Below are 18,797 nucleotides of genomic sequence, written 5' to 3'. Positions count from 1 at the left end.
GAAGCTAACATTTAACAATAAAAAAGTGTCTGCAACTAAGAAAATGAAAAAAAAAAATGATCATATTTATATATCACCATCTTTGCTTCGTTTTAAGTCCTGCAGTTACCCACAAATTAATTAACATCATGTATAAAGACTCAAGATAGAAGGATTCCAGATTTCCATACTGCAGCTAATGACCATGCAGGTAACAAGGAGAGAATCACAGTTGTAGTGTCCAGGGAAACATCCTAAGATGTTGGCACAGGAAATACATATAACCTCCAGCAGCAAGCTCGACTCTAGTGTGCCTCTACCACTAATAACATACTATGAATCTTTGATATGCCAGCCACTCGTGCTGCTGAAGCATCAGAATAATCATAAAAAGACAGTTGATCAAAGATCCAAAGAGGAAAGCCAACAGGCAATATGTGAAGTACTGCTTGTTAACCTTCAGATTGGACACATATCTCTGACTATTTTATATCTGGCCTAATGAGGGGCTCCAACAGTGTATGGTGTACATGGGGTACTAGGATCAGTGCCACATTTGCTTAACATGTGAACAGAAATTTGAGAACCACTCCTCCAAAATGTGAGTCCAGTTTTACTGACTGTGCCACCTTACTCAGAAACCTTTCCAAGGTCTGCACACATATTCTGGAGAGGAGGGCAGAATTTGTGGTACTAATAAAAAAATATCTTATAAATGGTAAAATAAATATAGTAATGGAAAGTCCTAGTGTAACACACACACCTCTTTATGATTACAGTGTTCTGGCTGACTACATTGCAGTCATTATGAACAAAATAACCATACTGGTATGTGTGTCCACTCTGCCAAAGGATTTGTCCAAAATCTAGCAACATTCTCAGTCTTATTTATATGTTATTGGTTACTGCCTCTGCTATTCAGTGATTTGTTACCTTCACACTTTAGACAGTAAAGTAAAATGTGTTTAGTATAAAACTACAAATATTTGTTTAGCTTGTCATATTAATGAACAAAACATGAATGATTGCTTCATCATATTTCAGGTTAATCGGGCAATTGAACCACCACCTGAGGATAATGATGCATCTCTCAGTTTTGATGCTCTTCAGCGAAGCATTGGCTTCTCCAAGACTGTTGTAAAGACTGAACCCTCAGAGCAGCTTTTACGGGAATCAAGTGCTACTCTTAGAGACTTATTGATGTCTTGATGGAATCTAAATGTTTACAGAGAGAATGGACATTTGATATTCAGATTAAATGTCAAGAAATATTAATTTAAATAGTTAACTTTGTGTATATTACACACTCAATACATCGACATTGTTCATGACTGTACTCAAGAAATATGACATGAGGCGATGCAGTTGAATCCTAATTGCAACATGCATTTCATGGTGTAATTTATATCTGCTATGTCCATAGCATTTTATGCAAGTGATTGCATATAATGAAATAAAAAAAAGGGTTTTGGTGCTGTAAATGTCAAAGGAAGAAAGTGCAAGCCAACATTTACGTGACCTGAGTGAAATACATATGACTCTTAATAGCATCAGGGAACTACCTGTATGTATGCAAAAACTGCTGTCTCTTGCCAACCTAATAGATACAGCATGGAAAAGAGTGATGAGTTTGTGATTTTGTTGGTAAGGAACCAGAGATCATGAGTCATGGAAATGACAGAACAGCCAGTTTTTAAACTAAGTTTGTGCTGGAATACTAAGATAACAGATGAGATGAAATACAGCAGGAAATTTGATGAGGATACAGGAAGGAGTGACTAAGAGTATTCCGCAAAATGAATAGAAAGATGCAAAAAATAATTGCACGGAGTATGATTGGATTATGTATAGATGTTAATTTCCGGTTGTGAAAATATATGCTTAAGGTTAATGACTAAATGATATGTATACACTCCACCATCTTGTTAATTTATTCTTTTATCAGCATTAAACATTAAATTTGATTGGTTTTATGGCTCAACAGAATGCAAAGCTAATAACTGATACTTTGTGAGTGTCTATTGAAAATCTAGTGAAAAAGTATGACATTACTTTACATTACATTACATTTTTATTGGTCCTTTTGATCATTTGTTGTACAAGGTGTACAATATGACATTGGACAAGTCATTGTGATTTACGATACATGTTTTTAAATCATTCAAGGGTATTTACATTGATTCAGGCTTAATATTATCACAACTGAAGGTTCAGCTTCCATACATTATATTTAACCTTGGCAATAAATTTTTATGTTTCGAGATATTCATCAATACTATAATAACATTTTTACAATAAATATTTATGGACAGCAGTTTTAAATTTTGAAGTGTCTTTTATTGTTTTAATGTTTGTAGGTAGCTTACTGTATAGCCTGTTTCCTGTTTGCAGTAGTCCATTCTGTTTTAGTGTTGTGTGTGCATGTTGAACATGTATGTCCTGTTTTCTCCTTGTGTTATACAGGTGGATACTCTTTTCTAAGATTTTCCTTACAAATATGATTACTTGTAAAATATACAGACATGGTAGTGGAAGGATATGTAGCTTCTTGAATAAGGGCTTGCATGAGCTTCTTGATGCAGCATTTTCTATGGCTCTTACAATTCTCTTTTGGCATATAAAACAACTTTTCCTAGCAGATGCATTTCCCCAAAAGATTATGCCATATCACAGTAAGGATTCTGCCTGGGCGAAGAATACATCTTTTAGTGTCTCTTTCGTTGTGCAATCAGAAAGAATTTTGATAGTATAGCAAATGGGATTTAATTTATTTGTAATGTATTTTGTATGTTGGACCCATCTTAGATCTTCTTGGATCCATATCCCAAGAAATTTTGTAGAACTTACATTTTTGAGGGTTCTAGTAAACAACTCTATGTATGGTGCTTGTGGACATTTATTTTGCACTGTGTGTATATGCAGTGTAACTGTTTTTTCTGTGTTTATTACTAAGTTGTTTCCAGAAAACCAGTTGTAAGTGGGTGGTACAATTTTTAATCTCATGTAGTAATTCTTCTTTGGTCCTTCCTTTTATTATCACATTTGTGTCATCCGCAAATTTTATGTAATTATGGCATGGGCTGGTCAGTTCCAAGTCATTTTCAAAGCGTAGAAACAGAACTTGTTCTAGAATGGAGCCTTGTGGTACACCATACTTGATGCTCTGCTTTTCTGAGCAGTAGGACTTTATCTTGTTCCCATCTTGGATAGTAAGCTCAACTAATTGCTCTCTGTTTTTGAGATATGATTTTATCCATTCATAGTCCGGGCCCCTAATACCTACAGATTCTAGTTTCTGAGGCAAGATGTTGTGATTGATGACACAGAATGCTTTAGAGAGGTCTAGAAATATGGCTGAGATATGTTTTTTATTGTCTATTGCATTTAAGGCTTCATTTAGGAATGCAATGATAGCTGTCTCAGTAGATTTAGATTTTCGGAATCCATGTTGAGTATTGGAGAAATAATTATTTTTTTCTATGATACTGATTAGTCTTTTATAATAGATTTTTTCAATTATTCTGGAAAAACCAGATAACTGTGAGATTGGCCTGTAGTTTGATACTCCTGTTTTCACCCTTTCTTGAACAGGGGCCTTACTTTTGCTATCTTCAATTTTTCTGGGAACACCCCTTCTGATAGAGACCAGTTACAGGTGTTGACAAGTGGCTTGGCTATGAGGGGAGCACTTTCCTTCAAGATATAGTCAGGGATATTGTCAGTACTAAAAGAGAATTTGGGCTTCAGTTCTTTGATATATTAAGTATTTCCTTTTCATTGGTGGGGTATAGAAAAATAGATTTGTTATTTATAGTATATCTGCATTGATTTATTGGAATACACTGTAAATTTTGATTTATAAGATGTGCAGCTATCTTTGTAAAGGAGGAATTAAATTTATTTGCAATTTTTGTAGGTTCAGTTATCACAGTTGAGTTCTCCATTAGGCAGTTAATGTTATGGAAGTCTAATCTGTTCTACTGCAGTTTCTTTCCTGACAATCTTTCGTCTTATTGGTGGAATTTTTTATGTGTGTGTCATTTGCCATTATTTTTGCTTCTTTGACAACATTTTTGAATATCTTTTTATAGGTTTTGTAATAAGAGTCAAATTCTGGTGATTTGAGTTGTTTGGACAATCTGTGCAGTAATCTGTTTTTGTTTGAAGATACTAGAACCCCAGGAGTAATCCATTTATTTTTTGTTTTCCTTCTGTATGTTTTCCTCTGGGTTGGAGGGAAGCACAAGTTCAAAATAGTAGAAAAAATTGTTAATAAAGTTATTATATTTTCCATCTGTGTGTTTGCAGTTATAAATCTCTTCCCAGCTTTCTTTGCTCAAGTAATGGTAAAAATTATTTATATTTTCATTACTGTAGTTTCTACTGGTGGTTGTTAGGCAGTGTTTAAGCTGTAGCTCAGTTTCCATACTCAAGAGATATTATATCTCTTAAAAGAAATATAATGTAATGTTAGCTATTTATTTAACGGAAACTCTCTCCTAGTAAATTTGTTTGTCCTTTGATTTATCGTGATCTGTTACTGATTTTTAGTGGAGTTAGTTTTTACTTTTAGCTTTCGGAAAAATACAAAAGAGATATAATAAACAAAATAATGAGTTTCGTAGGTTGCCAATTACGTATTATATCTGGTTTTATCGAGCGCCAGGCTCCCTACAAATAGCGTAGTATTACTCAGCTCTGAAATTATTACTATCACAGAAAATAGACAAGTTTTAATAAAATTATTTCACTGGATTACTTCAATTAAATCTCACTGAATATTTTTACTTAATTTCTTCCGCTCCGGCTATCAGACATTGTGCTGTGAAAAAATATTTTTAAATGTACCGCGTAATGGCGGCTAATTGTTAACAGTCAGAGATTACTGTTACTCGCTCCGCAGCAGCTGGAAACATGCTAAATAATTTTCATTAAATATTCTTTTCATAAGGTAAATGTGGCGTAGGTTCTTGAAATAACACACGGAGATCGCTTTATACTAAAAGAAAGATGATGAGACTTACCAAACAAAAGCGCTGGCAGGTCGATAGACACACAAACAAACACAAACATACACACAAAATTCTAGCTTTCGCAACAAACGGTTGCCTCGTCAGGAAAGAGGGAAGGAGAAGGAAAGACAAAAAAAGGATATGGGTTTTAAGGGAGAGGGTAAGGAGTCATTCCAATCCCGGGAGCGGAAAGACTTACCTTAGGGGGAAAAAAGGACAGGTATACACTCGCACACACACACATATCCATCCGCATATACAGACACAAGCAGACATTTGTAAAGGCAAAAAGGCCTTTACAAATGTCTGCTTGTGTCTGTGTATATGCGGATGGATATGTGTGTGTGTGCGAGTGTATACCTGTCCTTTTTTCCCCCTAAGGTAAGTCTTTCCGCTCCCGGGATTGGAATGACTCCTTACCCTCTCCCTTAAAACCCATATCCTTTTGTCTTTCCTTCTCCTTCCCTCTTTCCTGACGAGGCAACCGTTGGTTGCGAAAGCTAGAATTTTGTGTGTATGTTTGTGTTTGTTTGTGTGTCTATCGACCCGCCAGCGCTTTTGTTTGGTAAGTCTCATCATCTTTCTTTTTAAATATATTTTTCCCACGTGGAATGTTTCCCTCTATTATATTCACTTTATACTAATATATTCTTGCTAGGACACAGTTTACACCATTAAATATTTGCAATTACATTACGACAGAAACAAATGCTAGTGCAGCACAATAGCTTGCGTACCTTATTCCAGCTCACACCAGAACGAACAGAACAAAACAGACTAGACAGAAGAATGAACATTGCATTGTATTTTATACTCTAACAAAGATGATAATACTTCTTTTAATTACTTACACATTATAATCTCATGCACTAAAAATAATGTCTTTTCTGCATTTATCGATATATATATATTGTATATTTTTACAGTTAAATCAATGTTTGCAATTCGTTTTTTGAGTCACATACTGACAGTTTTATTTATGTTTCACCTTGATAAGGGTGAATATTGCAAAAGGGACACTACAGAGACTTTTTGAGCTGTGTGATCCCCAAAGCCTGTGTTTTGTGTTTCTATTGTATACTTCATTTCTGCATTTACAAATATCTGATCAATCGTGGTACGTGAAGTCTTTGTGATATGAGTTGCTGTTTCTATGGTGGATTTCATGTTAAAAGTTTGCAAGAGATTCAGTAATTCATTCTTTTCTTTGGTGTCCTTTGCAAAGTCAATATTAAAATCACCACATAGAATAACTCTTCTGTTTCTTCGTGTTCATCTATTAAGTGAATATTCCAAACTTTTCAGGAGAGTATTTATGTCACCAGTTGGAGCTCTGTATAAACAAATAACAGCTAGTTTAATGTCTACTATCTCAACTCCTGATGGCTCTACATCTTTTTCCTTCACTACTTGAACAGGAAATTTTATATTTACAAAGTTTTTATTATTTCTTATGAATATACAACTGCCACCATGTTTTAGGAATTTTTCTACAAAAATAACCACCTAGCACAAAGTTAGGTAGGGACACAATATGTAACTTGTCCTTATTACTGGTAGCGTGCTTATGAAAACTCTTAAAAAGGCTTCATATGTGCAGGATGCGAGTGTTAACGAGGATGGTTTGAAAAGTTTGCTAAAAATGGAAAAAAAGTGTTTGTTTCATAAACAACTCATCTTACTTCCTGACATAGTCTCTTTGGGGGCTACACACTCGGTCCAGAAATCCTGCTGCTTTTTTTTATCCCATAGAAAAAAATACGTTCTGTCAAACTCTGCAAAAGACTCTTTGACTGCAACTATCACTTTCTCATCTGATGAAAACTTTTTTCTCAGAAATCCAAAGTTTCAAGTTAGGGAACAGGAAGAAGCCCCTTGGGGCTAACTCTGGTAAACAGGATGGATGAAAAACCAATTCATAGCCCACTTCATGCACTTTTGTCATTGCTATTGCTGTTGTGTGGAATGCTGCAACTTCCTGTAGAAAGAACACTTTTTTTGTGTGCCATCCTTGGTCTTTTTTTAGCCAATGTAGATTTCAAACTATCCAACAGTTATGGTTCTCCTCTTTTCCAAGTAATCTGTGAGGATTATTCCTTGGAAACCCCAAAAAACAGTGGCCATCACTTTACCAGCTGATGCAATGATCTTTTACCTTCTTCGTGCACTTTCACCATCTTTTGTCCATTGTTTTTACAGCTGGTCTTACTCCATTGTGTACTGATGGATCCAGGTTTCATCAACAGTCACAAGTTACTGCAAAAAGCCATGCAGATTGTGATTAAGCATCACCAGATGTGTTCAAATGTTGTGCTCGATGTGCTTTCGGTCGCCTGTGAGCGACTGTGGCACTCACTCTGTTGAGATGCCTACAGTCTCAGCAATCTCACAAATTTTTATTCAGTAATCTTGACCATATCATAGATTTTGTCAATGGTTTCCTCAGTGGTGACCTCAGTTGGATGGCTGCAATGTGTCGTCTTCGGTGCTTGTCCGATCGTGTTTAAATTCATGATGGTGCAGAGTCCACATGAACTTCATCCAATTCTGTTTTGATCTGTGTGGCAGTCCAGTGCTTCAAATGAAAATGTCTAATAACAGCACGAAACTTGGTTTTCTCCATTTTCAATCACAGTTGACACACTGGCCAATTCAGATGGCTGTCAACAATGAACTGTACACTGTTGAAATTCTTTATATGATCCTTGAAATAATCAAGTTTACCAATGTTAAAAGTGCAACAAAATTGTGCCATTCTTATGTGGAAATTTACCTGACTCGTTGAACCCCCTTGTAATGAAAAGATAAGAGTTAAAATTTTGCATTCAGATTTTTGGTTTTAGAGAGCGGATTGTTATTTCTATTCTTAAATTTATATTTATCTGCAAGACTCACTTGTTTTTTTAAGTCCTTTCGTGTTGGCATGAAAGAATTTTACTAACAGGAAACTGTTAAAGTGAGTTATTGCTTTCCATTGAATTTTGAGACTTATTATATTATTGTTTTAGACTAAGAGAGGTTGCATTGTACTTAAGTGAATCCCTCAGTCAAATAGGAAGAGATGTGGGATTTTTCATGTCTACCAACATTTTGGCACATGAGCGGCTTCATTCAAGGGAAAAAGTTGGTGACGAGGTCTAGCTGAGGTTTATCAGGTATCTATGGGTGGAGGCAGTACAGAAAGTTTTAGGTATCAGGCTAGGGAGGTAGAAATGAGACACAAGTTTCTGGGTCGGTACCTTGGTCTGATTTTATTGCTTCTTCCCAAGTTTACATGGACATGTTAAAGAGCACAATCACCAGGTCATAATTTCAATGAATGTATAATATAGATGAGGCATTCTAGATATTCAAATTACTTGAACAAAAAGCCTGCCTGGCCTATCACTTTGACTCAAATCATATTGCTCAAACTGAACACTGTTCACACTGTAAGTGACAATCAGTCATAGATACATGTAAGCCATGATAGACTAACTAAGCACACTCCAGAGCTACGTATAGACAAGAATGCAAGTGCTTCTTAGTGTACAAGTTGTAGCGAACTCGAGAAATTATTTTGTGACATCAGATACCATGAAAATTACCAATCACATTGCCCCACATTGGGTGCCAAAAATGTAGTGAACTCAATGTAGTGAAATCAAACACAAAGGGTAGAAAATTAAGGGGTTCATGTAAGAAAACAAAAGATTGCTTATATGATCAAAAGATGAAAGAAATGTATTTATTTTCATGCTGTTTACACAAACCAAAACAAAATTATAAATCTCAGGGCCAGTTTGACAGGGCATAAACACAACTCAATTATCAAGGGTAGGAGGAGGGGATGAATTGTCTCACCATTCATCATCATCGCTCGTCGTGTACTGCTGTTGGCAGCGAGCGTTGCATTGGTACGGTGCGTCGCCTTGGAGCCATGCTGCATGAGTCAACTGCCCTCATCAGCAATCGCGGTGTTGTGGTGGGTCCCAGGTCCGATCTACACGTTGTCTGCCCATTGTCAGTTCCGTGGCCGAAGCTGTGCTATCACGGCGTCAGAAGGCAGATGTTGGCGATGGGTGGAAAAGCGTCCATGTCCTCTCCCTTCCGCGGTATCTCCACGACTCCCCCTTTTCACTTCTCCATCCTCTTTCAGCTCAACTCCACTTCCAAATATTCTTCCTTTCGGCTTTGCATTGGTGGGCAAAATTTTCAATGCAGCCCAATGGCAGATTGCCATTTCATCATCACGCCTCTTCGTGCGGGGTGGGAATTTTCTATCTGGTGTGGGCTGGCAGGTGGCTCGTGAATCGGCATCTTTCTCATGGTTTCACGTTCTTAAGATGTCTGAAAAGGGAAATGCAAAGGCTCAATCTAGATATAGTGGGGGTCAGTGAAGTGAAGTGGAAGGAAGACAAGGATTTCTGGTCAGATGAGTATCGGTGGTAATATCAACAGCAGCAGAAAATGGTATAACAGGTGTAGGATTCGTTATGAATAGGAAGGTAGAGCAGAGGGTGTGTTACTGTGAACAGTTCAGTGACCGGGTTGTTCTAATCAGAATCGACAGCAGACCAACACCGACAACGATAGTTCAGATATACATGCCGACGTCGCAAGCTGAAGATGAACAGATAGAGAAAGTGTATGAGGATATTGAAAGGGTAATGCAGTATGTAAAGGGGGACGAAAATCTAATAGTCATGGGCGACTGGAATGCAGTTGTAGGGGAAGGAGTAGAAGAAAAGGTTACAGGAGAATATGGGCTTGGGACAAGGAATGAAAGAGGAGAAAGACTAATTGAGTTCTGTAACAAGTTTCAGCTAGTAATAGCGAATACCCTGTTCAAGAATCACAAGAGGAGGAGGTATACTTGGAAAAGGTCGGGAGATACGGGAAGATTTCAATTAGATTACATCATGGACAGACAGAGATTCCGAAATCAGATACTGGATTGTAAGGCGTACCCAGGAGCAGATATAGACTCAGATCACAATATTGTAGTGATGAAGAGTAGGCTGAAGTTCAAGACATTAGTCAGGAAGAATCAATACGCAAAAAGTGGGATACGGAAGTACTAAGGAATGACGAGATACGTTTGAAGTTCTCTAACGCTATAGATACAGCAATAAGGAATAGCGCAGTAGGCAGTACAGTTGAAGAGGAATGGACATCTCTAAAAAGGGCCATCACAGAAGTTGGGAAGGAAAACATAGGTACGAAGAAGGTAGCTGCGAAGAAACCATGGGTAACAGAAGAAATACTTCAGTTGATCGATGAAAGGAGGAAGTACAAACATGTTCCGGGAAAATCAGGAATACAGAAATACAAGTCGCTGAGGAATGAAATAAATAGGAAGTGCAAGGAAGCTAAGACGAAATGGCTGCAGGAAAAATGTGAAAACATCGAAAAAGATATGATTGTCGGAAGGACAGACTCAGCATACAGGAAAGTCAAAACAACCTTTGGTGACATTAAAAGCAACGGTGGTAACATTAAGAGTGCAACGGGAATTCCACTGTTAAATGCAGAGGAGAGAGCAGATAGGTGGAAAGAATACATTGAAAGCCTCTATGAGGGTGAAGATTTGTCTGATGTGATAGAAGAAGAAACAGGAGTCGATTTAGAAGAGATAGGGGATCCAGTATTAGAATCGGAATTTAAAAGAGCTATGGAGGACTTACGGTCAAATAAGGCAGAAGGGATAGATAACATTCCATCAGAATTTCTAAAATCATTGGGGGAAGTGTCAACAAAACGACTATTCACGTTGGTGTGTAGAATATATGAGTCTGGCAATATACCATCTGACTTTCGGAAAAGCATCATCCACACAATTCTGAAGACGGCAAGAGCTGACAAGTGCGAGAATTATCGCACAATCAGCTTAACAGCTCATGCATCGAAGCTGCTTACAAGAATAATATACAGAAGAATGGAAAAGAAAATTGAGAATGCGCTAGGTGACGATCAGTTTGGCTTTAGGAAAAGTAAAGGGACGAGAGAGGCAATTCTGACGTTATGGCTAATAATGGAAGCAAGACTAAAGAAAAATCAAGACACTTTCATAGGATTTGTCGACCTGGAAAAAGCGTTCGACAATATAAAATGGTGCAAGCTGTTCGAGATTCTGAAAAAAGTAGGGGTAAGCTATAGGGAGAGACGGATCATATACAATATGTACAACCAAGAGGGAATAATAAGAGTGGACGATCAAGAACGAAGTGCTCATATTAAGAAGGGTGTAAGACAAGGCTATAGCCTTTCGCCCCTACTCTTCAATCTGTACATCGAGGAAGCAATGATGGAAATAATAGAAAGGTTCAGGAGTGGAATTAAAATACAAGGTGAAAGGATATCAATGATACGATTCGCTGATGACATTGCTATCCTGAGTGAAAGTGAAGAAGAATTAAATGATCTGCTGGACGGAATGAACAGTCTAATGAGTACACGTATGGTTTGAGACTAAATCGGAGAAAGACGAAGGTAATGAGAAGTAGTAGAAATGAGAACAGTGAGAAACTTAACATCAGGATTGATGGTCACGAAGTCAATGAAGTTAAGGAATTCTGCTACCTAGGCAGTAAAATAACCAATGACGGACAGAGCAAGGAGGACATCAAAAGCAGACTCGCTATGGCAAAAAAGGCATTTCTGGCCAAGAGAAGTCTACTAATATCAAATACCGGCCTTAATTGGAGGAAGAAATTTCTGAGGATGTATGTCTGGAGTACAGCATTGTATGGTAGTGAAACATGGACTGTGGGAAAACCGGAACAGAAGAGAATCGAAGCATTTGAGATGTGGTGCTATAGACGAATGTTGAAAATTAGGTGGACTGGGTAAGGAATGAGGAGTTTCTACTCAGAATCGGAGAGGAAAGGAATATGTGGGAAACACTGATAAGGAGAAGGGACAGGATGATAGGACATCTGCTAAGACATGAGGGAATGACTTCCATGGTACTAGAAGGAGCTGTAGAGGGCAAAAACTGTAGAGGAAGACAGAGATTGGAATACGTCAGGCAAATAATTGAGGACGTAGGTTGCAAGTGCTACTCTGAGATGAAGAGGTTAGCACAGGAAAGGAATTCGTGGCGGGCCGCATCAAACCAGTCAGTAGACTGATGACCAAAAAAAAAAAAGATGTTTTCCTGCATTCCGAAGCTGTTGGGAGAGCAGCTACACAACACTTCTTTGTAACCGCTCTCTCTGCGTGAGCCCTGGACAGACTCATGTTTGGGCTCCGTCTCAAAATCTGCCGGCGTCCGTGATTTATAAGGACTGTCCTCATTGTCAAGGATATCAGCATCTTAAGAATGCTGGCTTTTTTCACACACCTCCCTCTGCGAATTCCCCACGAGTTTTGCATGCACAGCCCTGTGCCTGTTGGGTGCTGGAATTGTTGGCACATCCCTGCTTTCTAAGGCAGGTAAAATGATTGCCACTTGGCCAGAAGAAACTGCAATGCTTTCGCGCGTACATTCCTGGCATTCTATCCTAATGGCTGCAGATGTCCATCAGTTCTCGGCATGCTTCTCGTTGTCAGACAGGCCCTTCGCATCATGTTCCTCCTTAAGCGAGGCGAGGATGTCAGCCTGGCTTCCCGCTGTGTGCTTGCAGATTGACTGCAGTGTCCCTCTTCAAGGGGGCTTGCCCCAGAGAGTTCGGCCCCTTTCTCCTCCACAGCCACTCGTGGTGACTTGGCCAAAGTGACTGCAGTATTACAAAGCTTAACTGAATAGATTCTTTCACTCACATAATTTTTTGCTCTCGGGTGATGGACACCTGAGGTTCATCTGATGTCAGGAGCTCTCAAACTGTTGAACTCTGCCTTGCTCGTCAACTGGTGACCTCTTTATACTGTGTTGGGGCTGTCTGCTTATAGATGGTGTGTGACTGTGTTGCATTTTTACTCACAATTCGCAATCGATCCCACTTGTGATACCAACTGACGGACCTGGCTGTGGCAGTCCATTTCTGTGCAGGACTTGGCAGGTATGGAGAGGAGCAGGCTGATGGCAGCTTAGTAAAATAATGTTAAAAACCAATCACACTATTATAACTCATGCTTCTACATTCATACGCTGAGCTGATGTGGCTATGCCCCTCTGGGCACACGGTGTCGCCTGGCACCTAGCCGGTAGTCGGTGACCCAGTTAGTGCGTCACGGCTGATTGCAGGTAGCGCTAGTGGTGCGGAAGGTGGTTGGAATGTTTGCAGGGGGTGCCAGCCTCCCGATGTGAAATCCCACTCCTGCGAGTGGTGGAAGGAGGCGCCAGGGTGTCCACTGCTCCTTGGCAGGACCTGAGCTGCTGCTGAAGTGAGCCTGAAAATGGCCCACCAGTTGAGAGGTACAACTGTCCGAGTAGGTGGTTTCCCAGGTGTGTCTCACAACGCATAAACATCTCTATTCCTGTCGGAAAGAATAAGAACCGAGAGAGGAAAGGAGGGGGGGGGGGGGGGAGTGAGTGAGAGAGAGAGAGAGAGAGAGAGAGAGAGCTGTTACATGTTCAGAAAAGGGATCTGTCTTCACTCTCAGGCATTACATGCTACACAACAGTTCTGATACGCTATTATTTGTAATTCTACACTACACTACACTTCTGATCATTGCACTGCATTACAATATAATTGTGTAATGGAAGCTAGAGGCCGATTATTATTTTTCTCGTCTGTTCTGGCTTGTTGGCCCGTAACATGCTAGGGCATAGCTTAGGAGTCACAGAGACCGTGCTGCCACCGAACTTTTATCCATTTTCCTCTTTATGATATTACACAAATAGAGAGGGTGACAACTTCAAGATCTGTGGAAATTGTTCCTCACACTTCCTGAGGTTAATCTCTTTGATGCTCCTGAAAGGATGTTGTAGTTAGGTATTTTGTTTTGGTTGTTTATGTATTGTAATGTGTGTCTTCAGCCAGTTTGTCTCACTGTGAGACAGGATTTCAGTTCATAGTTAGATAGTCTGCCTGTGAGCATGTTGATTTTGTAATCAGATCATCAGTTTTTATTAAACTGTAGACGGTATTGTTATAAGAGACTCTCCTGCACTGATCTGTGCTATCTCGCCTATTGCCGAATTCCCAGATTATATGGTGCAACTTACCACATTGGCATATTTTTAATAAATATGTGCCTTCAAGTAGTGTATTATCTTGGTCAGTGATATGTATGACATTTTTAATCTTCTGCTGTGTACCAGAGGTACTGCCAATTTCTACTGAGATTATCATTTATTCCTCGGTGTGGCTCTTTCAGTGTGTAACAATACAACGTTACAGGTCGGGATTAATCTATGAAGTCTTGAATATCTTATTTGTATGTATCAGTTGGTATGTAGAAATTGAGATTTCGGGCATTTCTTTATGTAGTTTTGCGTGATTAAGTCCCGAGCAATGCAGTGCTGTCATTTGTTACGTGCGATTTGTGATCTGTTATGTTTTATTTTCCGATAATAAATCATATTCTTTTCTCATTACCATTAAAATATGATGACAAAAAATGTTTGAGGTTCATTTTGGAATAATATTTTAATAACTATGTAGATGATGTGGCATCCTGCTTTTACTCTTAGAAAAGAGTGTTAATCCTGTGTTTATGAATTGTCAGTGTCAGGATCAGTGATTATGATTCGAGAAATAATTGATTTGACGAGGTTCAATTGCACACATTCGCATGGGGCGAATTATGACCTTGGAATTGATTGTAGATGTATGCAAGTAAATTTTGTGACAGGCTAGTAAGCGTCGCGAATGTGCACAGTGTCAAGACTGCTTTCGCGCCGCCGATGGTTTGCTTTAAACTTGCGAAAATACAATTTACGCAAATTCTTAATTATTGCAAAAGGGCAGAAATTTTATGGTTATCCCACTGTTCATGGCCCATTGTGGAGGACATAAGTTTTGATAGAAAGATCAATTTCAAAATCCAATGTAAATCCTGTTAATCGAAGTAGCCTAGCAACCCAAAAGCTCATACGGGTTCGGGTTATCAGCAGAAACAGTGTACTATTTTCCATGCACACATTTAGACTCTACATTGAGGGAAAAAAAAAAAAAAAAAAAAAAAAAAAAAAAAAAAAAAAAAAAAAAAAAAAGGGCATTTGATTGAATAAAAGGAAAGATATGAAGAAGTTTATTCGTATATTTTGTTATTTCATGAACAGTGATATTTTCTTATAGTGGTGTAGAGCCTTAAGTATATTAATATTGTGACAGACTGATCATAAGTGCTCTTGTTACAAGTCAAGTTTTGGGCCTGATTAAGAGTAGCTGGTTCTTAGAGTCTCAAAGATTAAGTGAAGAATAAAATCACACTTAAATAACACTGCATCGAAACCCACTATCTTTATATTATATTAAGTTAGCTATTCTGGAATCATGTGGTATCGTGGCCATTCAGTTGTGTGTTGTCAACAACAAATCGGTAAACACAAACATAAACATTTCTCATGCTCTGATATCGATGAGGGAAAGAAGAGATGACAACGACGACATATATGTATACATATACAAACAGTATACATGGTGCCTTTCAATACAACACGATAACATCACGATATAACAGTACTCATAATACCTTGCTGAACCAGAGATGCTATAGATAGCTACCCTGGAAAGGGCATCCCTGGGCTGACTGCAATGGTACTCCAGTTCCCATGACCAGCTTTGCTTATACCAAGTAATAATCATCACTAGCACTGGACAGCAGCTCTGAGTTTGTCGTCTTTGTGAATGTTAAGTATTTTGTATACTGACTAACATTCTCATCTTGTTATTGACCCTTATGTCTGGAATTTTCTGAAGAATGTTATTGTGCTTATTTGCAACTAAGCAGCATTGAACCTATTCCTTAGCACATACTGGACAACTTAAAACAAAGAAAATAAGTTCTGCAGAGATAGTTCACACGAGACAATCAATAATTCTACACCAATAATGATACTACACCTCACGCTATCCCATACTCCAAAAACCACTCGTTTCAGGCTCTTAAATCAAGTAGAGGCCCACACCTTGGCAGATCACCAGGTTCGACTCGGGCATTGGTGGGAAACACCCATGGCTGGATGATTTAAACTACTGCCCTCAGGGAGGACCCCTGCAGTGCCAAAAGAATCAGCTCCAGTCACTACTGTCTCACCAACTATAACTGCCACTATCTGAACCACAATACCACTAAAGAACCTCCCTGGACAGCACTCTGAGGTTTCACCAAGTGTCACAGACAACAATCCAGCAGATTCACTATTACTAAGAACAACACATCCTGCAGGTGGTACCTACAATCAAAAATAGTTTTTGAACAATGGAAACTCGAGGTAGGAATATCAACAATGTAGGAAAAGATAGATTTCTACTTACCATAAAGATACCATGCTAAGTTGCAGCCAGGCTCAATTAAAGGCACTTGCACATGTTTTCGGCCTCAGCCTTTATTCACTAACTTTGTCTTAACTGACAACTACTTCTCCTTTGAAGGGAAGGTGCACAAATAATTCTGCAGCACACAGCCATGGGGACCCACATGGCAGCCTCCTATGCCAACCTGTTTATGGGTCATCCAGAGGAGACCTTCCAAGCCTTCCAGAATGCCAAACCCTTAGCAGGGTTCAGGCTCATTGATATCTTCACGGTCTGGATTCAGGCCCAAGACACTCTTTCTTCATTCCTCAACACCTTCTCTCCCATCCACTTCACCTGGTCCTCCTCAATCTGGCATGCCTTCCTAGATGTTAACCTCCTCCTCAGAAGGCTCCATCCACACCTCTGTCGAATAAAACCCACCAACCACACCTGCATTTCAACAGCTGTTCATCAGTTTTACACCAAAAAATCCCTCCCATACAGCCTGGCCACTCGGGGATGGTGTATCAGCAGTGACAAGAACTTCCTTGCACAGTATGTTGAGTGTCTTTGCCAAGGCCTTCACAGACAGGCACTACCCCCAGACCTAGTCTTCAGACAGATCTCCCTTGCCATTTCCCCTCACACACCCAATCCTCCCACCACCTCCAAGAACCATCCACAAAGGAGAGCCCCTTTTGTCACCCAATACCACCTTGGACAGGAACAACTGAACCACATCCTTCGCCAGGGCTTTCATTACCAAACATCATGCCCTGAAATGAGGGACACCCTACCCAAGATCCTTCCTACCCCTCCTAAAGTGGTGTTCCATTGCCCTCCCAACTTCGATAATGACCCCATCCGTCTGTACACCACTCCCAATCCCAACCCCTTGCCACAAGGATCATATCCCTGTGCAAGACCTGTTCAATCCACACACGCAGCACCTCCTATTCTAGTCGTGTCGCAGGTTTATACTACCCCATCATGGGCTGGGCCACCTGTGAGAGCAGTCATCTCATTTACCACTTCTATTGCAGTCACTGCACACCTTTTTTATATTGGTATGACAACCAACCAGCAGTCCACCAAGGTGAATGGATACTGCCACACTGTGGCCAAGAGCAAAGTAGACCACCCTGTGGCACAACATGAACACATCTTCCACCCTCTGCCAATGCAACCGCCCATGTTTCCCCACTCCTTCTCTTTTCTGCTCCGTTTTCCACACCTCGCTGCCCCACAACCTCCTGACATAGTGCCTGTTGGCATTCTACTCCATGCATACTCTGTCAGACAGCGTTCCTCTCTTCTCACACCTGTGAACTCCTATCCCTTCCCCTCCTCCTCCAGACTGCTGCCTCCATTCCATGTGATAGTTGCATTTTGACCTGAGCCGCCAGAGTTGGCAGTTGTGTGCGTGAGTTGTGCTTGCTTGTGTGAATGAATGGTGTGTGTTTCTCTTATTTCGATGAAGGCTGAGGTCAAAAGTGTAAGTGTCTTTTAGTTGTGCCTGTCTGCAACTTAGTGTGTCATCTTTACAGCAAGTAGCAACCTATCTTTCCCTACGTTGTTCAAAAATTTCTTTTGGCTAGCCTGCCTTCCTGTAGCATTCACCAGCCAGTGGTCCAACTACTGTGATGACATCTCCATTCATATGAACACTGACGGTCAAGATGATGCTCAAAATACTGTACATTCATACAAATGGCTCTGAGCACTATGCGACTTAACTTCTGAGGTCATCAGTCACCTAGAACTTAGAACTAATTAAACCTAAGTAACCTAAGGACATCACACACATCCATGCCCGAGGCAGGATTCGAAACTGCGACCGTAGCGGTCGCTCGGCTCCAGACTGTAGCATCTAGAACCACACGGCCACTCCGGCCGGCTACATTCATACAACCCATCCCCCCTCCCCCTCCAAACCTGCACCCCACCACCACCACCCTGTCAGATTTATCACTGTGCCGGATACTTCGTCACCCACATTAACTGATCATCACTACAAATATTTTACCTTGAAACAAATTGTTTTGTGGGGAAGACGTGTCACAGGATTACATGAAAAATGAGGCAAAAGAACTGATTTTCTGAAAGAAATATATTTGTGGTGTGATCGATAGTGGATATGGTGATGATACGTAATAATAACTGGGGAACTAACGTAAAATTTTGAGTAGGGTACATATGATATTCATTAAGGCCACAACAATGTAAGGGAGGGTTGAATAATGTGGATTATTTCGAGGCTTGTGGCTGGTGGTTAGTTTCATCAGGAACGATTATTGCGTGTAAGCTCTCACCTCCACAGTCTCTCACTACAATTACCACTGAAACATTCTAATTGGTTTATATAATAATTCTTCCTTCAACAGCATGAGGCATCGATTGTCAACTGACCACTGTCCCTTGCCGTGATAAGGAATGCAGTTTGAAACAATCATAAATAAGGTCACCATTGTTC

The 18,797-nt window shown here is 39.8% G+C and overlaps 1 protein-coding gene across 1 annotated transcript in view; it reads left to right on the top strand.

Annotated features, from left to right (window-relative positions):
• LOC126092025 (transforming growth factor beta regulator 1-like) overlaps positions 1–4,233 on the top strand; it is a 69,408-nt gene extending 65,175 nt beyond the window's left edge. Inside the window, exon 7 of the mRNA XM_049907419.1 lies at positions 1,024–4,233. Coding sequence (XP_049763376.1) covers positions 1,024–1,188 — 165 coding nt within the window. The 3' untranslated portion in view covers positions 1,189–4,233. The remainder of the gene's footprint in view (positions 1–1,023) is intronic.
• Positions 4,234–18,797: the final 14,564 nt, after the last annotated feature.

This window comes from Schistocerca cancellata, chromosome 7 (genome assembly GCF_023864275.1).
Source record: "Schistocerca cancellata isolate TAMUIC-IGC-003103 chromosome 7, iqSchCanc2.1, whole genome shotgun sequence".
Classification (NCBI taxonomy): domain Eukaryota; kingdom Metazoa; phylum Arthropoda; class Insecta; order Orthoptera; family Acrididae; genus Schistocerca; species Schistocerca cancellata.
This window is presented reverse-complemented; position numbering and strand designations above follow the sequence as displayed.